Source organism: Borostomias antarcticus (genome assembly GCF_949987555.1).
Source record: "Borostomias antarcticus genome assembly, chromosome: 22".
Taxonomy (NCBI): Eukaryota; Metazoa; Chordata; class Actinopteri; order Stomiiformes; family Stomiidae; genus Borostomias; species Borostomias antarcticus.
Window position 1 is genome coordinate 6430860 of NC_140255.1, and position 21619 is coordinate 6452478.

The 21619-nt window shown below is 41.9% G+C and overlaps 1 protein-coding gene across 1 annotated transcript; it reads left to right on the forward strand.

Annotated features, from left to right (window-relative positions):
- Positions 1 to 1888: 1888 nt before the first annotated feature.
- LOC311324203 (integrin alpha-M-like) lies at positions 1889 to 21044 on the forward strand (the record flags this gene model as incomplete). The annotated part of the gene is made up of 20 exons (XM_084456604.1): positions 1889 to 1981; positions 3891 to 3974; positions 6504 to 6645; positions 8273 to 8346; positions 8753 to 8876; positions 9704 to 9840; positions 10016 to 10153; positions 10296 to 10529; positions 10934 to 11067; positions 11172 to 11305; positions 12231 to 12376; positions 12467 to 12592; positions 12825 to 12898; positions 13035 to 13176; positions 15849 to 15947; positions 16173 to 16252; positions 18232 to 18328; positions 18495 to 18608; positions 20304 to 20414; positions 20845 to 21044. 20 exons carry the CDS (start codon positions 1889 to 1891, stop codon positions 20947 to 20949), a joined length of 2388 nt encoding a protein of 795 aa, XP_084312730.1. The 3' UTR covers positions 20950 to 21044.
- Between the last annotated feature and the right edge of the window lie 575 nt (positions 21045 to 21619).

The following is a 21619-nucleotide window of genomic DNA, read 5'->3' on the forward strand; positions in this document are numbered from 1 at the left end:
TGTAAATGAGGGAACCCTCAGTGCCTTGCAAGTATAAATAAAGGTTTGAAATTACATTTCAAGTTGGCAACTCAAATTGATTGGATGCACTTATTACAGTCCTGCAACCTCCACAGATTATGGATTTATTTCATTTTATTGTCAGAGCATTTTATTTATGGATTTCTGTCGGGATGTAGCCTAATGAGAATTGCAAAAAATATAACAAAAAGTGCTTCTGAGCCAAACCGCCTACAACGGCGGTCTCTGTGTTGGCACTGCAGATCCCATCCCATTACCAGAGTATTAAAGAGAAAATGCATGTTTAGCCCTGTTTTAAGGTTACTTATAATCATATACAATGGTTCAGATCAAAACGTTGACAAAACTAGCACTTTTGAGAAAGTCTGATAATTGCTCTACCACCGTTTTGGTCATACAATGAATGTGGGTGGGCACCGTGAAAAATCATTCCAAAAACATGTTAAACTCTCAATTTCAAAGACAAGAAACTCACCGAGGTGTTAGTTGGCGTTCGGACATATAATTCGCCATAAAGTAAGATTCTAGTTCATCTGGAAAGGCTTTTTAAAATATTTAGCACAGAACTATTTAGTCGCAGCACATACGTGTGTAAACTTCTGCAAACTAGGTAGCCTAGCAACATAAACAATAACAATAGCTACCGTAAGTAGTTCCGCTTCCTGAATCCCCTCTGCGGATTGATCTACACATCTACAACGGTCGCGTCAATACAAGTCAATGGATTTCATAAAATGATCAATAAAACCCTACAGGATTCATACTTTGCGGCAAATTTGATGTCAGGACACCAGTTACCCCCTCGGTGAGCTTCTTGTCTTTGAAATCGAGAGTTTAACATGTTTTTTGAATGATTTTTCAAGGTGCCCATCCACATCCATTGTATGACCAAAAGGGTGGTAGAGCAATTATCAGACTTTCTCAAAAGTGCTAGTTTTGTCAATGTTTTGATCTGAACCATAAGTAACATTAAAACATGGCTAAACATGCATTTTCCCTTTTCTACTCCTTTAAGGCATTAATGTCCGATTGTTAAAAAGATTGCCATGAGCATGAGATGTGTCAGTCTTTTTTCTGTGGGTAATTTAAGCTTAGAGGCTTTCCATGTCTGCAGAGTGTAAATATTCTCGAATGCAAGCAGCAACAAAAAAACTAATCCGTAAAAAGCAGCAGACAGGACAAAGGCACTCTTCCAAAAAAAAACTTTAGTATAAAAACCAGAACCAACGTTGACATTAAATCAGCGCAATGAGCGCATCCTCGTCTGGACGTGTTTCCGAGCCTGAGGCATCATTTTCTAGCGCTCGCCAGGAGAAAGGCTACACGGTTCTCATGATCGCAAAAGGTGACACTGACAAGCCAGATCGTTATTGGGCTACCAATACCCGAGTTCACATTCTCGCGCAAAAACATTTACTGTAATATAAATATTTAATTGAAAAGTCCGGGGGGACTTTTTTCATTGAAAGTGGGGGGGACACAAGGTCCTAGTGTCCCCCTTGTTCCGGCGCCAGTGCTACTGCACCTTTAAGAGGACCAGAGCAGCCCTGACAGAACCAGACCGTCCTTCACAGAACCTCTTACTAACAATGTTTTGTTCTGCTTAGTGTTGCAGGCCTCTTTGGCCTTTAACATCGATCCTGCTGCTTGGAAGTACCTTAGTGACCCGGCTGCCGGGTTCGGCTACAAGGTGGTTCAGAGGAGGGAAGATAAGTAAGGACACCTGCTCACTTGCAGACAAAAATTAACTTGTGTCCAGTTTGAGTGATGTTCCTGAAAAAAATGCAATGGAAAAGATAAAAAAAAGATAGAAAGGTACATGGAATTGACTGTGAAAGTTAGCTGGCTACAGTAATGCCCGTGGCTGATGGTGCTCAACACGTCTGTCTCCAGCCTGCTCGTCAGTGCCCCCCTGCAGGAGTATGGAGGACGGAAGAGAGGAGGGATCTACCAGTGTACAGTCAGGACCTCATCCTGCACACTGCTATCCGTACAAGGTAAATATCCACACAGTTCAGACAGTATGATGTAAGAGTTCATCTAAAATCTCATGTACGATTTGCCATCATGGAAAGAATCAGTACAGCACCACTCCCAACCACCAGAGGGGAGTAGAGCACAGTTAGTTCCACATCCTTAATGAGCCAGAGCCAGTCACACTCAGAACAGGCTCTCTGGCCAGCAACAGCGCAACAGTGAATGAGATACAGTAGCAGTACTGGTACAGTGGATGAGATAGTTAACTGTACTGGTACAGTGGATGAGATATAGTAGCAGTACTGGTACAGTGGATGAGATACTGTTAGCAGTACTGGTACAGTGAATAAGATACTGTTAGCAGTACTGGTACAGTGGATGAGACAGTTAGCAGTAGCCTACTGGTACACAATAGTTAGCAGTACTGGTACAGTACAGTGAATAAGATACCTTTAGCAGTACTGGTACTGTACATTGAATGAGATACTGTTAGCTGTACTGGTACAGTGGATGAGATAGTTAACTGTACTGGTACAGTGGATGAGATAGTTAGCAGTAGTGGTACAGTGGATGAGATACAGTAGCAGCACTGGTACAGGGAATGAGATACTGTTAGTCAGTACTGGTACGGTGGATGAGATAGCATTACTGGTAGAGTGAATGAGATAGCATTACTGGTAGAGTGAATGAGATAGCATTACTGGTAGAGTGAATGAAATAGCATTACTGGTAGAGTGAATGAGATAGCATTACTGGTAGAGTGAATGAGATAGCATTACTGGTAGAGTGAATGAGATAGCATTACTGGTAGAGTGAATGAGATAGCATTACTGGTAGAGTGAATGAGATAGCATTACTGGTAGAGTGAATGAAATAGCATTACTGGTAGAGTGAATGAGATAGCATTACTGGTAGAGTGAATGAGATAGCATTACTGGTAGAGTGAATGAGATAGCATTACTGGTAGAGTGAATGAGATAGCATTACTGGTAGAGTGAATGAAATATCAGTACTGATACAGTGAATGAGATACTGTTAGCCTTTAGCACTGGTACAGTACCAGTCTCTTGGCCAGGTTTCCTTGTATAGGGGACTGTTTTTTCAATGAGAGCCCTTTGGTTAAGTAACGGTTCAAATAAATACAATTAATAAATAAAAACGCAAATCATATTAATTGCATCATAATGATCAAAAGTGTGTTAAAGTCTAGACCATGAAGCAATGCTGATGAGACAATGGACGGATGGATGCACAGAAGCAATGCTGATGAGACAATGGACGGATGGATAAATTAATGAATGAATGAATGAATGAGTTAACTAAAGAATTAATCAAGTAGTCGACTGGGAAAAAAATAATAATAAAAAAAAATTGACAGATGTTTACAGTCACCCTGAGAATGTCACTCTTGCCCAGTTGATGAGATCTCCTCATGTGTTGTTTTACCCAGTACCCAATGAAGCGGTCAATATGTCACTGGGCATGACAATGACAAAGCATCCAGTAAGGTCAACTACCTTGGTGAGTTGGATAAATATTTACATTACCTGCATTTGTGTTTGTTTGTGTTAAAAGTGCTGTCATTCTTTTGAGTTCTTTAGGCCTACTGTATATGAGTTCTTTAGGCCTACTGTATATGAGTTTCAAATGTGATTCGAGTGATGCAAATATCTTAGTAGATTAAGGTCAATTCCATATCCCATCATTTCCAGAAATATTCCAGAAAATGGAAAAGAAAAAGCATTGCCTTTTTCAATTCATTATTATGTATCATTATGTGAGTGAAACATTAGTAAAGTGTTCATACTCATAAATACTCACACTCATACTAATCCTATTGGTATTTATTCAGTGTTGTTGAGCATGTTCTCCTGTTTCCCTCAAACTCTCAGGTGTGTGGCCCAACCATTCCCAGAGACTGCAAGACCATCACTACCTACAACGGCATGTGCTTGGAGATAAATAGCATGAACCAGGTTGGACAGCCTGTCCCTGCCTCTCTGGATGGTAGGCCTGAGAAATAGTTTGCTTTAAAAAATAAAAAATAAAAAAAAGGAAAAATAATATAATATAATTTAAAAGTAGTATATTCATGAAGGACCATTTGTCCATGGGCGAATACCAGTTTTTATTCATAAGGTAACATTTTGTTAGAAGAATACAGTGAATATGATGTGTGTACCTTTCATGGGTATGCCAGTGTCAATGATATTCTACTGCATGCTCTATTATACAATATTTAAATTCAAATAATAATTATTGGTAAACTGTAAATGCCAGGTTCTTCTTTTGGACTGATCAGCCCCCTGCCGCTAGACTTCCTTCTGACCATGTCTTTGTCTCGTTATGCTCACCAGAATGTCTCCTGACCCTGTCTTTGTCTCGTTATGCTCACCAGAATGTCTCCTGACCCTGTCTTTGTCTCGTTATGCTCACCAGAATGTCTCCTGACCATGTCTTTGTCTCTTGTTATGCTCACCAGAATGTCTCCTGACCCTGTCTTTGTCTCTTGTTATGCTCACCAGAATGTCTCCTGACCCTGTCTTTGTCTCGTTATGCTCACCAGAATGTCTCCTGACCTTGTCTTTGTCTCGTTATGCTCACCAGAATGTCTCCTGACCCTGTCTTTGTCTCTTGTTATGCTCACCAGAATGTCTCCTGACCCTGTCTTTGTCTCTTGTTATGCTCACCAGAATGTCCTGACCATGTCTTTGTCTCCTGCTATGCTCACCAGGATGTCCTGACCATGTCTTTGTCTCTTGTTATGCTCACCAGAATGTCTCCTGACCGTGTCTTTGTCTCGTTATGCTCACCAGAATGTCTCCTGACCCTGTCTTTGTCTCGTTATGCTCACCAGAATGTCCTGACCCTGTCTTTGTCTCTTGTTATGCTCACCAGAATGTCCTGACCATGTCTTTGTCTCCTGCTATGCTCACCAGAATGTCCTGACCATGTCTTTGTCTCCTGCTATGCTCACCAGAATGTCCTGACCATGTCTTTGTCTCCTGCTATGCTCACCAGGATGTCCTCCTGTGAAGGCAGACATAGCTTTCCTGCTGGATGGATCAGGCAGTGTAAATGTTAATGATTTTAGGACAATGAAATCCTTTGTGAAAGATCTGATCGCCCCACTAGTGGGAAGGGGTTCTCGGGTAAGACCTGTTTATTCACCAGAAAACCTACTGTTATCAATCCCAAGACCTGTGTAGTTTTTGCCACAATAGAGCACTCAAAGACTCTAAAACCCTGGTCTTTCTCTTCCTACAGTTTGCTGTTGCTCAGTACTCACACGTAACCCAGATTCATTTTGATTTCAAAACTTTCAACACTGGCGGATGGCAAAAACAAGTTGATGACATTATTCAGCTCAGAAGAGGAACCTATACAGCAGCTGGGATCCAGATGGTTGTGTGAGTATGGGCAAACTACAGTACGGAGAGCTGGGTCAATTACAAACATCTCAAACTACAGTACGAAGAGCTGGGTCAAATACAAACATCTCAAATACTTGAACATTATTATTGAAGTGGATGACAATGACAATGAATCCAGTTACGTCTACCCTTAGACCTTGTACTGTTCCACTATCATTGCAGTAGTTTAATTAATTGAATCTGACCTAAAGTATTTGAGAATATATATTTACAGTTTTTGACCAAGGTCTGGCAAACAGCATTTCTCTATTCGGTCAGCGCGACCCCTCTGAATGTGTTTATGAAACATAACCCAACAGTACTGTATTTATCTCCAGCAAAAACGTGTTTACAACGGAGGGAGGTTCGAGGCCAGACGTTAAGAAGGTTCTTATAGTCATCACTGATGGGGAGTCACACGACAGATATCTGCTTCCCACAGCTGCCAGAGATGCTGACGAAAAATCTATTGTTCGATTTGCAATTGGGGTAAGATGTTAGCCTCTCAGTGTTTTTTGTTGTTGTGATAAATGTGAAAATTAATTAGGAAAAGACATAATATTGTGCGGTGTGGGTCTGTGATCTTCCAAGCTAGATTTACACGTTTTCTGCCTTGGTAGAGTAGTCGTTTCCTCTGGTTCCAGAGTTCCTTGGTGCTATGAATTATGTGAATCTTCACTTTGGTTTTGGTTAAAATACAGTTGGTCACATGTGTACCATGATCTCCATATACTGTACCACAATCCTCCCTCTTAGGCACCTATTGTATTTTTTTTGTTTGCTATTCTTCACTTAGCCTTCAGCACTAGATTACTGAGAAAGGAGATGCACTTGTGAGATCTGGCAAGTAGTAGTGCATTAGCTTTTGTTACATTAAATGCAATTATTGACACTTTGGATAAAAGCGTCAGCCAAATGACTGTAATGTAATGTGTATATTGTAGATACTTTACCGTATTTAAATTTGAATGTGTAAAATCTTGGTTTCACAAACACAAAAGATGAATTGTATTTTTAAAATGCAGTTTTGAACCACAAGATGAACAAAGGAGGCCAGCCAGTTTCAATCATAATAAATCTCTCCTACAACAGGTAGGTGATGCCTTCAATAATGATGCGGCCAAAGAAGAGTTGAATCAAATTGCATCTGACAAGCGTGTGTTCCAAGTGACCAACTTTGAAGCACTTGGCAAAATCAGAGACGAATTGCAGGAAAGCATCTTCAGTATTGAGGGTAAGGTTACTATGACTGAAAGATTGAAAAATGTCAGAAACAATGGAAAATGTGGAATATGTATGCGGGCATACCACTTACAGTACTGTATATGAAATATTGTGCTGCTTGGACTGTTGTGATAAAGTAATCAGCATCAGTCGGTCTGCTACAGACTACCTCCCAGCAGGTCTGCTACAGACCACCTCCCAGCAGGTCTGCTACAGACTACCTCCCAGCAGGTCTGCTACAGACCACCTCCCAGCAGGTCTGCTACAGACCACCTCCCAGCAGGTCTGCTACAGACCACCTCCCAGCAGGTCTACATACTGACCACCTCCCAGCAGGTCTGCTACAGACCACCTCCCAGCAGGTCTACATACTGACCACCTCCCAGCAGGTCTGCTACTGACCACCTCCCAGCAGGTCTGCTACAGACCACCTCCCAGCAGGTCTGCTACAGACTACCTCCCAGCAGGTCTGCTACAGACCACCTACCAGCAGGTCTACATACAGACCACCTACCAGCAGGTCTAAATACAGACCACCTCCCTAACAGGTCTACATACAGACCACCTCCCAGCAGGTCTGCTACAGACCACCTCCCAGCAGGTCTGCTACAGACCACCTCCCAGCAGGTTCTCTACTGACCACCTCCCAGCAGGTCTGCTACAGACCACCTCCCAGCAGGTCTACCTACTGACCACCTCCCAGCAGGTCTACATACAGACCACCTCCCAGCAGGTCTGCTACAGACCACCTCCCAGCAGGTCTGCTACAGACCACCTCCCAGCAGGTCTGCTACAGACCACCTCCCAGCAGGTCTGCTACAGACCACCTCCCAGCAGGTCTGCTACAGACCACCTCCCAGCAGGTCTGCTACAGACCACCTCCCAGCAGGTCTGCTACTGACCACCTCCCAGCAGGTCTACATACAGACCACCTCCCAGCAGGTCTGCTACTGACCACCTCCCAGCAGGTCTGCTACTGACCACCTCCCAGCAGGTCTACATACAGACCACCTCCCTAACAGGTCTACATACAGACCACCTCCCAGCAGGTCTACCTACTGACCACCTCCCTAACAGGTCTACATACAGACCACCTCCCTAACAGGTCTACATACAGACCACCTGCCCAGTAGGTCTACCTACAGACCACCTGTCCAGCAGGTCTATCTACTGACCACCTCCCTAACAGGTCTACATACAGACCACCTCCCTAACAGGTCTACATACAGACCACCTGCCCAGTAGGTCTACCTACAGACCACCTGTCCAGCAGGTCTATCTACTGACCACCTCCCTAACAGGTCTATATACAGACCACCTGCCCAGTAGGTCTACCTACAGACCACCTGTCCAGCAGGTCTATCTACTGACCACCTCCCTAACAGGTCTATATACAGACCACCTGCCCAGTAGGTCTACCTACAGACCACCTGCCCAGTAGGTCTACTTTACCTACAGACCACCTCCCCAACAGGTCAGGATGGTCTGCTAGCTTTCACAGTGCAGTTAGCATAAAAGGTGACTGTAGCGCACTGATGCGGATCACTTTTTCTGAATGTGAAGCGTTTTGTGAAAGGCCCTTTAGATGAAGGTCCTACAGTGTGTACAGAAGCTGCTTGTTTCTCTTGTGAACGCAGGCTCCCAGGCAGGGGGTGAATTGCTGAAGATGGAAATGGCACAGCAGGGGTTCAGTGCAGCATACTTGCCTGAGGTACTGTAGACCTTCAAACACAACACAAATGTGTATTCATAAATTGTAAAGGAGCATATGTTAATTATTATTTTCTCAGTATCAGTTATTGACAATTAAATTTAAAAAGCGTTCAGCATGTCATACTTAATATTACTACTACTACTACTACTACTACTACTACTACTACTACTAATAATAATAATACATAATTCATTTTTTTTATAAAGCACTTTTCATTGTGAAATAATCTCAAAGTGCTGAAACACGGATACATACACTAATGAAAAACAGTAGTGTCTGTTTTTCATTAAGCTTATTTAATATCAGTTATTTTAAATGAAGCTACAGTAATTCAGTATTCATCACAAGTGAAATATCATGTGGAATATTCATAGCTTTTCAATTAAAAACTCTTTGTCACCAGGGAGGATTTCAGCTGGGAACCGTTGGGGCCTTCCAATGGAATGGAGGCTACCAGAAGTACAGCAGCAGCAGAGAGGAGCTCACCTTCCACAGGCCTCCAGACACAGAGGCGGATGGATACCTAGGTGAGAAATGCCTCCGCATGACAAACACACATTAAACAAAAAGAGGTAGGTTCTCATACAACAGCCAAGACCGTTTGAAGCAGCTTGAGAATGGATGGTTTGTTTTGAACTGCCTTCTCAGTTCTAAAACTGTTGTTCTCGGGGGTATTTCAGAAAGCGGGCTTTGTGAAAACCCTGAGTTTGCGAACCCTGAGACTAAATTGAATTGAACTGAATTGAATCTCAGGGTTAGCAAACTCAGAGTTTTCACTAAACCCGCTTTCTGGAATACCTCCCTGAGGTTTGTCATGATGAATCTAGAAGACTCCAGTTTTGGAACAGAGACATTCTAGAAGTAGAAACGGTGCGCAGAGAGCCCAGACCTCCACCCATGCATGCAGAATACAATTAAAAGTTTATTTGCCATGTGTAAAAGTCTGAGTACAGGTACATTGGAATTCTTGTAATCACGTGTCCTTACAGTAGCCTATCAGTGCTAATCAGTTCCTCATTCCAGTCCTAGGTACGCAGCTAGACATTTAAAGGTTCCCAAACTGGCAATTTACTATACTATCTGTCATGTAGCAGTCTATCAGTATCATCCTCATCTACTTATCCCATCTGATCATGGATGACTATGTCTGTGTCTATGATGCAGGCAGTGCAATTAAATAACGTTCAAGTATACAGCTGTGCATAGTGTTAAATTGTTCCCTAGTCAGGTGTTGGTTCAAGTGATGTGTACAGTAGTGCAGAGTCCATTGTTGTCTATTGTATAGACAAGGTGCTCAAAGTGTCAAGTGATCCGTTGTTGTTGAGAAAGCGGTGTGTGTGTCTTCCTGCTGTAGGCTACTCCATGGCCGTTGCTCAGATCGGCGCTCACACATTCACCATCGTAGGAGCGCCACGGTTCCAACACATGGGAAGAGTGTTTGTCTTCTCCTCTGATAATCTCCAACAGATTATTGTTGATCCTTCATATCAGGTTTGTACACAATTTGTACACAAAACAGAAACAATTCAACTATGTAGAACAAGAAATTAAAAACCAAAACCATGTAGAACAAGCCTTTTCATGGTTTATCTTGCATCGTCCAAGGTCTGTCAGTCGTCAAGAAATCATGTTGAAGCTGCTTCTTTTTATTTCACTATCTTGTCAGATCGGGATCTATTTAGGGGCCGAGGTTTGTGCGATGGACGTGGATGGCAACACCGACACGGATGTAGTGTTGCTGTCGGCTCCTATGTATGCAGAGGGTGACAGAGAAGGCAGGGTCTATGTGTGTCACCTCACAAGGGTAAATAACATTACTGCTCATAATTAACTCGCTTGTTAACTTCTTACCTCAATAACTCATCAAAACCACCAGATTTCCATAATCAAAAACAATCAAGAGTTATAGTCCAAACTTCCGACCTCATTTAACTTTCTTCTACTAGACTGGAGTTCAATGTCGCCCAGGTGATCCTGGGATGACGTTACTGGGGCAGACAGGAGAGAGGGGCAGGTTTGGGACCTCTCTGGCCCCCCTTCCTGACCTCAATGCGGACGGATTAAAGGATTTAGCCGTGGGAGCACCACTGGAGAACGATGGCCAAGGAAGCATCTACATCTTCAATGGGGAAAGAGGAAAGATCAGTCAAATGTACTCTATCAAAGAAGAGTACTCTCAGGTGTGTGTGTGTGTGTGTGTGTGAGCAAGCTGAAGTAGAACAAAGCAAAAAGCCTTGTGTGTTTGGTACACAGTGTGTTTGTGTGTTTGGTACACAGTGTGTTTGTGTGTTTGGTACACAGTGTGTTTGTGTGTTTAGTACACAGTGCTCCCAATCTCCCCAGAGATGCGTATCTGTCTTAATGGGACTCCCTGCATGAATATAATGAAACACTTTATTTTTTTATTTTTTTAAAGAAGAGTAGTATGTGTGGGGAGTAGGTGTGAAATTGACTGTCGATTTTGCACTTGTAAGCGCTTACACAGGCTTATAAGTGCCCATTTGCTCAAACAGCATGGTTATTAAAACTGAATCGACTTGCCTGACTGTGTTTTCACCATACCTGTATTCCTCCTCAATGGAAGAGAATCCCGGGGTTGGCCGTGCGGGCGGGGCTGAAGTTCTTCGGGCTGTCCATCAGCCAGTCTTCACTAGACCTCAGTGGGGATGCCCTTCCTGACCTGGCTGTTGGTTCCAAGGGCGCTGTCCTCTTGCTCAGGTATTTCCCAAGAGTTCTGGAAGTCAACTGTCTCTTCACCAAGTTTTTTTTGTTTTTGAGTCTTATGTTGACATGACATCTCTGTTGATGCTGTGTATTTCCAGGTCCAAGCCCATAGTTATGGTGAAACCAGAAGTTTCCTTCAGTCCAAACAAGATCCCCACCAACCACTCCGACTGCAAAAAGCCTCTTAGAAACACTGCTACGATCTGCTTCACCATGACTTCCAACACAGCAGGTACAAGCTTCTCTGTTTTTCCTGCTTCACCATGACTTCCAACACAGCAGGTACAAGCTTCTCTTTTTCCTGCTTCACCATGACTTCCAACACAGCAGGTACAAGCTGCTCTGTTTTTCCTAGCATGTGAAGCATTCTTCACACTATATGCACAAGTGTATAATAAAAATGTGTAATATAACTAGAAATGGTGCTCAGAGAGCACAGACCTCCGCCCATGAATGCATGTGGTGGCTCTGTGCGTGCACGTGCATGGGAGCAGAACATGTTTGGTAGTGCTGCATTTGTTACTGTAGGATGTGGACCCTCTTGTGATTCAGATCGGCTCCCAGACTGAATGGGTTCTAGCTTGGCCTGGGTTCTAACTTGGCCTGGGTTCTAACTTGGCCCGGGTTCTAACTTGGCCCATGGTGCACTGAGTTACACCGAGTTTCATCAAAAGCGCTCTGGTAGTTTTTTCACAATCCTAGTCCAAAAAATGAATGTCAGTGAATGGCCGGCCATGTTTGGGCAGCTCCCTACCCTGGGATTCGGATCCACTCCAAAATGTAAGGGGTTCTAAGTTCGAAAATCGGTCCAGTAAAGTGTGCATAATCCTGCTAACAGGCAAATGAACAAAGAAACACGAGCCACTGAAAACATTACCTCTCCACCTTATTTATATAGCGCTTTTCTAGGTACTCAAAGCACTTTACAGAGAGAATAACACAATACATAGATCATCAGCACAATACGTAATTAACACTTTACACAGGAAAATAACAGCAATAAAGCATTTACAATAAAATAAAATAATAAATCAAGATAAAACGAAGTAACAATGGGAAAACGTGGGCTAAAGTTTTAAATATGAAAAACCAAGTGTGTGGGCTAAGTGTGTGGGCTAAGTGTGTGGGCTAAGTGTACATTTTGTGTTTTCTTCCAGCTCAAGCAAAGATAAATTACACTTTAACACTGGATTCTACCCGCCCAGTCCACTTCATCGCTTACGTTCAGCCGAAACAACAAGAGCTGACCAATACCATCACCCTGAGAGGGCGAGTCTGCACCCCTCATCCGTTCTTCATTGAGGTCGGTCTGATACCTGTTGATTTAATTTTTTTTTATGATTGGGGGGGATTTCTCTGTAGCGTCTCTCTGAACTGTGCTCTCTCTGTCCAGGCTTGTTCAGGCGACGCACTCAGCCCACTGTCCAACAGACTTTCATTCACGTTTGAGGGGCTGCCTTCTGAGAATAACCTCAGCCCAAGCTTGGCCCAGAATTCCATGACTCCATCATACTATCCTGTAAGGTTTGACTCTACTTTGACTCTCCAACTCCAGTACTCCAGTATCTATGGTGTCTATACTGGTGCTTAACTCCAGTATCTATGGTGTCTATACTGGTGCTTAACTGCAGTATCTATGGTGTCTATACTGGTGCTTAACTGCAGTATCTACAGTATGGTGTCTATATTGGTGCTTAACTTAAAGCAAGGTTGCATCAAATTGAACCATTACTATTTCCCTCTGCCCACAGTTAGGCTTTGAGATCAACTGCGGATCTGATAACAACTGCATTGACAACTTGAAAGTGGATTTCAATTTTGCAGAGTAAGATTAAGATCAGCCTAATACACCTTGAAGTCAAATCGTTTGAGGAAGAATGATTATAGTACCGATAATGAGGGTGTTAAAAACAAGAAAAAGTCATCTTTCTCTCCTCTCCATCTCTGTGAAAACCTGTCAGCTCCTCCGAACTAAGGGTTGGCATCCATGACGTGCTGAACGTGACCGTGACAGTGGAGAGCAGAGAGGAGGACTCTTATAACAGTCGGGTCATTCTCACATACCCTGCCAAACTGTCCTACAGGAGGGTCACCATGCTCCAGGTAAGACACTGCACCACTCACATTCATTCAGCAGAGGTTACAACAGAGGAATGTGATAACTGAATTAATTTAGTACAGTAGTGGGCGCTGGCGTTGGTTGGGGCCATGTGCAGACGCCAGTCGCCTTAACACGAATAGTAGCTGGCCAAATCTTTAAAGTGCTACATATCTACACTACACCAACTACATATCTACACTACTCCAACTACATATCTACACTACACCAACTACATATCTACACTACTCCAACTACATATCTACACTACACCAACTACATATCTACACTACACCAACTACATATCTACACTACCCCAACTACATATCTACACTAGACCAACTACATATCTACACTACCCCAACTACATATCTACACTACCCCAACTACATATCTACACTACTCCAACTACATATCTACACTACTCCAACTACATATCTACACTACCCCAACTACATATCTACACTACTCCAACTACATATCTACACTACTCCAACTACTTATCTACACTACCCCAACTACATATCTACACTACTCCAACTACACATCTACACTACACCAACTACATATCTACACTACCCCAACTACATATCTACACTACACCAACTACATATCTACACTACCCCAACTACATATCTACACTACCCCAACTACATATCTACACTACTCCAACTACATATCTACACTACCCCAAATACATACTGTATCTACACTACACCAACTACATATCTACACTACACCAACTACATATCTACACTACCCCAACTACATATCTACACTACACCAACTACATATCTACACTACCCTAACTACATAATGTATCTACACTACTCCAACTACATATCTACACTACTCCAACTACATATCTACACTACCCCAACTACATATCTACACTACTCCAACTACATATCTACACTACACCAACTACATATCTACACTACACCAACTACATATCTACACTACTCCAACTACATATCTACACTACTCCAACTACATATCTACACTACCCTAACTACATATCTACACTACCCAACTACATATCTACACTACACCAACTACATATCTACACTACTCCAACTACATATCTACACTACACCAACTACATATCTACACTACCTCAATTTCAGTCCAACCCCTTCAAATGTTCAAAAACTGCATTCAGGTAGATTGTAGCACCACAGCAACAGGGCCAACTAACACACTGTAATAAAGTGTCTCTCTAACACACTGTAATAAAGAGTCTCTCTAACACACTGTAATAAAGAGTCTCTCTAAAACACTGTAATAAAGAGTCTCTCTAACACACTATAATAAAGAGTCTCTCTAACACACTGTAATAAAGAGTCTCTCTAACACACTGTAATAAAGAGTCTCTCTAACACACTGTAATAAAGAGTCTCTCTAAAACACTGTAATAAAGAGTCTCTCTAACACACTATAATAAAGAGTCTCTCTAACACACTGTAATAAAGAGTCTCTCTAACACACTGTAATAAAGAGTCTCTCTAACACACTGTAATAAAGAGTCTCTCTAACACACTGTAATAAAGAGTCTCTCTAACACACTGTAATAAAGAGTCTCTCACACACCAAGGTGCTTCTACATCAGGTAGAACCTCTTCAGCAGACGTGGACCCCTAGGGGCAAAAACTAGACAGATGTACTAAGAGATCACACATGAGGCCTAAAGACCAATAACCAAATCAGTTATATTTATATTTATAGGTCTGTTACTGTTTTGTAATCTCAGTGTCTTCTGACTTTTATATCAATGCTGAAATTAATTACAGGAGGATTGATGTGTTGTTTCACATTAAAAGTGATAGTGATAATTACTCTTTAAAGGACAATGCTTGTTTTTGACAACCTGGACCTTATTTACGACATATTATAAGACGTTTGACTCATCGAGATCACTTTGGTGTAGTTCGGAGGCATGTAGAAGAAATGTAAAATCCAGCGCGAGCCAGTATATCCATGTAATGGCGGTGGTGGGGGCACTGAGAATGCAGTTTCTAAAAATCTATTTTCTGCCGCGAAACGGTTGTTTTCATCAATCTGTCTTGATGAATCGCTAGTTGTGCTTACATAGAGCATAACTGTTGTGGTTTTCACATGCCATGATCTTTAGAAACGTCTTTCGAAACGAAATAGCTTCCTCACTTGCTCCAGCACTAATGCGCACAGCGCGCAATCGTTGCTCCAGCACTAATGCGCACAGCGCGCAATCGTTGCTCCAGTGCTGGAGCAAGTGAGGAAGCTATTTCGTGTCTAAAGACGTTTCTAAAGATCATATCACAGAGGCACGTGAAATACCACAACAGGCCTATGCTCTCTATGTAAGCACAACTAGCGATTCATCAAGACAGATTGATGAAAACAACTGTTTCGCGGCAGAAAATAGATTTTTAGAAACTGCATTCTCAGTGCCCCCACCACCGCCATTACATGGATATACTGGCTCGCGCTGGATTTTAAATTTCTTCTACATGCCTCCGAACTACACCAAAGTGATCTCGGTGAGTCAAACGTCTTATAATATGTCGTAAATAAGGTCCAGGTTGTCAAAAACGAGCATTGTCCTTTAAAGATCAATCAAGCTGAGTGAAGTGATTTAGGGTCTTCTCTTCAAGTGTATTTAAATGATGTAATGATGACCCCCATGACCGCCGCTCAGGGAAGAGTGGAGTGCAGTCCCTTGGACAGTGAGGATGGAGTGACCCCAGGAAGGGCTGATTGCACCATTGACAAGCCCATTTTCAATGGCAAAAAAAAGGTATGTAGTTGAAACCCATCTGCTGTATACTGTACATGGGTCTTCTGTTACAACACCTGCTGTATAGCACTATCCTGTGACAACAAACAGAAGACAAACATATTCATGGCTGCAGCTTTAAGTCCGCTTCTGATAGGAAAGGCATCCGGGATTAGCCTACTGCCCTTTTATGGTTTTATGGTTTTCACTCAACTAAATGTGAAAATTCCTCTCTTTCCTCTCCAGGCTGTCTTCATCATCTCCTTTCATGTGGATATCAACAGTCAGTTTGGCCAAATGGTGACTTTCACTGCTAATGCAACAAGGTAATGCCAAATCTGGATACATAGGGAGCTGAATAAGGGGGTATGGGTCATTGTGGATTTGATTGTGCTACCTGTATGTCAGCTCTATTCCTAACTATCTCAACCACCTTAGTGGAAATGATCATTCCCCAGGAAGTGAACTTTTTCAAACGAGAGAGATTGGTGTGAAGTACAGCATTTATGTTTTGATATCAAGGTTTGTGCTCTTTCTTTTTCAAATGCAAATTAGATAGATGTGTATCATATCAACAGAAAATTATTTTAGTTCAACTGTGAGTCTCTTTAAACTCAAAGTGGTGTGATGCTTCTGTTTTGATCTGTCTTTTTAGGGTTGAGGATTCAACTAGTTATACAAATTTCAGTGCTGGAAAAAATGATTTGCAGAAACCTGTGCGGCAATCAATGAAGGTTTCTTTTTTCATGTTCATTGTTTGAATGTTTCATAATGTGTTTTGCAAGGAACATAAACAGTTGTTAATGTTAGTAGTAAATGTTCTTTAGTGTTTATGGGGATCTTAAACCAATCTTATTTCTTCCCCAGGTTGTCAATTTTGACAGAGATGTCAATCTTACTGTGATAGTTAAAGTGCCCATGAGGCTTGGAGTTAAAGACATATGGGTGAACCCAGGTGGAATGCAAGTAAGATAAACAGATAAGATAATAATAATATTAATTATAATTAATTATATTTGAAACAAACCGTCTTCATCTTGGGATTGATGTGCTGAATTTCATTAACATACATACTCAAGCATTACATTGACTACAGGTCACATTTTCCTTTAGGAGTCACATTACAAGATTTATTTCTGTTTCAGATTCTAGGCTGCAGGCGAGGCAGCGATGAGGAACCAACCGTCAAAGACTTTGTGGAAAAACTGAAGAAAAAACAGCCTCTGGTGAGTGAGTGACCGTTAATGTGGTCCTACATGTGTGCTCCAGTGTTCATGTCTTTACAGTAGGCCTACCACCCCTGTGTTCATCTTTACAGTAGACCTACGACCCCTGTGTTCATCTTTACAGTAGACCTAACACCCCTGTGTTCATATCTTTACTGTAGGCCTACATGTGTGCTCCAGTGTTCATATCTTTACAGTAGGCCTACCACCCCTGTGTTCATATCTTTACTGTAGGCCTACATGTGTGCTCCAGTGTTCATATCTTTACAGTAGGCCTACCACCCCAGTGTTCATATCTTTACAGTAGGCCTACCACCCCTGTGTTCATATCTTAACTGTATGCCTACATGTGTGCTCCAGTGTTCATATCTTTACTGTAGGCCTAACACCCCTGTGTTCATATCTTTACTGTAGGCCTACATGTGTGCTCCAGTGTTCATATCTTTACAGTAGGCCTACCACCCCTGTGTTCATATCTTTACAGTAGGCCTACATGTGTGCTCCAGTGTTCATATCTTTACTGTAGGCCTACCACCCCAGTGTTCATATCTTTACTGTAGGCCTAACACCCCTGTGTTCATATCTTTACTGTAGGCCTACCACCCCTGTGTTCATATCTTTACAGTAGGCCTAACACTCCTGTGTTCATATCTTTACAGTAGGCCTACCACCCCTGTGTTCAAATCTTTACTGTAGGCCTAACACCCCTGTGTTCATATCTTTACTGTAGGCCTACATGTGTGCTCCAGGGTTCATATCTTTACTGTAGGCCTAACACCCCTGTGTTCATATCTTTACTGTAGGCCTAACACCCCTGTGTTCATATCTTTACTGTAGGCCTAACACCCCTGGGTTCTTTTACTTTGTTTTATGTGTTACTTCAGTTAATCTCATCACTGCTGATACTGTGTAATGAAATAATGTTTATATTGAGGATATTACATTAATTTGATATTTTTGTATACCCAGGCTAATTTATAAAAAATATATTAAATAGACTTTCCTTATAGACCTACACCTCTACACCTACTGTTGATCTTTTTCCCTCAACAACTTTCCTAGGACTGTTCGGTTGCCAGGTGTGGAGTGTTCTTGTGCAATCGCGTTGTGAGTAAAGAAGACAACAACTTCTACATGAACATATCTGGCAACCTTAGCTCGGGATGGATAGAACAGGTAAAACATAGTTTTGAACAGTCTGTATGAAAGCCTTGCCTCATTTAACCCTGATGGATCACTGATGGATATTTTTTAATTATAGGCCTGAAATCATGTTCCCATAAGTCTCTCTCTCTCTCTCTCTCTCTCCCTCCCTCCCTGCCTTCCTCCCTCTATCTCCCAGATTGGCCTAACGTCTGCCCTGTTTGACTTGGTCAGCACAGCCACTCTGGATTACGACAGAACCAAGTACATCTATTTTTCAACAAACTCGAAAAACAATCCACCTGTCCAAAAGGTAAAGCTATGGAAGCCCTGAACGATAACGCAAAAAAAGAATTGTTTTGTCCTAAGTTCATCTCATTCAAAGGCGTTAGCTATGGCATTTTACTTAAATTCATCTTGTTTGAATGAGCTGGCTATGGCATTTTTCCTCAGTGTATCATGTTTGTAATATGGAAACGTCTTTACTTCATTGGTAGGCAACTATAGACCACAAAAAGGAAAGACATACAGATGTAATACTATTATACAGAGAAAATACAGTCTTTCATACAAGTATAGCGAATTTGGAAATTAGGAAAAAACGCCATAGCCATAGCTAATCGCTCAAACTACAGTAGATAAACTTATGAAGAAACACCTTTTTTTTGCATTGCCCTAGGACTTCTGTATAAAGCAGCTGTGGCCATTATCCCTTCCTACTTTTCTTTAAAGGGTTCCACATATGCTAATTTAACCTACCTTCTATCTCTACCTTTGGTCCCGAAAATGTGTTCTATAATGTCCTTTGGTCTGAATAAACATGTATTTATTTATCAGGGCTATTTTAGTATCCCCCCCCCAGGCTGAATTGACTTGATTCAGAGTATGCTAATTATTTATTTAAATTAGTTCCCGCCAGGTAATGTTACCGCCCACTTTTCTGTTTTGAAAAGATGGCAGCTCATTTGGTTCCTTACGATTTTGACCCGCCTAGCGATCCAGAAAACGACAACCACCAGCCGTTAGGGTTAGGGTTGCCACCAGGTGCATCAATCAAATGCATCGATTCTATTGACAGGTGTCATTACAGCGATGCGTGTGCAATTTCGAAACAGGATGATGACGTTGCACAGAAAAAGGTCTATAGCTTACCAGCAACTTGTTGGCTAATGTACCCAAGCCTTTTTAGTTAAACCAGGAGGCTAAAATAGCAGTCACATTGGCCTAACGTTATTACCAAAATAGCAAATAGGCAAGCCAACTGTAAGCAATCTAAGTGCCTATTAGAATAATACTAACGTTAGCGCGCCGGCTACAACAGCCACCATCCACACACACAAAGCACAACTCGTGGAGTTTGGTATTTTTGTACTTACAGTTTCAGCGTCTTCACGAACAGTTGGTATAGCATCGTTCCTTAGAAGCAGGAACTTTGCAAGTCCTTGTTCAAACTGGCCGAGATTTATGAACGATTCGCGAGTAAAGTGCGCAGCGCACACTAAGACTGATTTAGGAAGGGTTTCGGGAATATTACAATTATAAATAAAATTCAACCACTTATCCTTTCTTTCATCGCGTGGGAGGGAGTGGAGAGGCTTGTTTGTTAGAGAACAGCCAAGGACATGGCACCGTTTACCAAATGTAATGTCCATCCTCGTAGGAGAGACTGGAGACGCGAGGCTAGGTAAATGATAAGGTGGCCTACGCAACAATCTAAATATGCTAATCAGGGGCGAAGTATGCAAATTCTCAAAAAACGTGACGTCAGGGCCCCCACTTCTGGAAAATGAAGCAATTGATAGGAGGGGGGAGGGGGGGAAAGCGCTCACGGGCAATACAGAGAGAGCAGCGAGTGTTAGGAATTGGGACTGGGCATATCAGTAAGACTCTCAAAAAACGAAATGAGGGTGGAAAATACATTTTCGATTGAGTTTAGCATATGTGGAACCATTTAAATACTTTTACACAGTTGATGTAGGCCTACTGTATACATCTTTCTCATTTGCAGATTGAAACTACTGTGGAGGTGTATGCTGAGGTTGACCTGACCAAGGAGATCATTGGCAGCACGTTTGGTGGTCTGGTTCTGTTGGCTTTGATCACAGCTGGGCTTTATAAGGTAATACCGGTAACTATTATAGTAATTAGTTTATATCAGGCTAAAGCAGCAGCATTGTTGGGACACATTTTTGTCTCTATGTATTGATGTCATTTGCCTCAGGTTTCTGGACGCTTTGTCAGGCTCTTATTTTCCCATAATGCCCGGTTGGCCGTATGATATCCCTTACTTTTCTACTTGTTACATCATAATTATTTTCAGGTAGTAACACATGCAGGCCACATGTGCCAGAGTATTTTTTAGTACCTGTAGGGAAATCTTAACACTACTTTTTTGTGGTATGCTAAAATCATACACATTCTTACATATTTTTTCACAAGTATTCACAACTGAGAATGCATAATGATGCTAAAAATATTGCTACTTGCAGTTGTGTTTTGTGAATCTCATCAAGCTCAATTGTAACATCTACTGTCCATCTCTATATCAGGCTGGGTTCTTCAAGAGTAACGTCAAGCAGATGATGAACAAAGCCTCCGACGGTGCACCACAACCGGACAATGAAGGTGTGGATGCCCCTGAAGAACTAGCTTAGTGATGCCTACAGTCTCCTTTATTATTTAATGAAGGCGTGGATGCCACTCAATTCAGTCATGTCTGCAGACATTTATTTTGTACCTTCTTTTATATCGCTTGAAAGCTAGTAGTTTGGCAGATAATTCTGTCACAACAATGTTGTGTCAATGGAATGTATACATTTTTAAAAGTATGTATAATTTGTTTACTTAATTATTGAAAATTGTGTATTTTATGCTATTTTTTATAATTAGATGTGTAGCTTACAGTATATCGCTGCATGTTATCATTAGCCTGGAAGCCAGACTTCCTCAGGAAAAAAAAATACAGTCTGGCTTTCTAGCTGCCCAGAACGGTTTCAGTGGGCGGAAGTTCTTGCCTTGACAAACTCCTTCAGCCAGCATAACAAAACCTCTGCCAAATCCAGTCGGAGGAACGACTAAAACATATTTTACTCTGAAAAACTCAGCTAACTCAGCATACTCTTGTTCTTGTTTAATTGTTGTTATTAAGTCTATTTCTGCAATAACTGCACTTATGGCTGTGTTTACTCTACTAACGTTAACGTTAGCGCTCGCTACTTCGGGAGACTGTTGTCCCAGTGGCATGTATTTTATTTTTATGCATCAACTACGAGAGCCAATCAGAGGCTGCATCCCCACTGGGGGCAGAACAGCAGTCAAAACGCA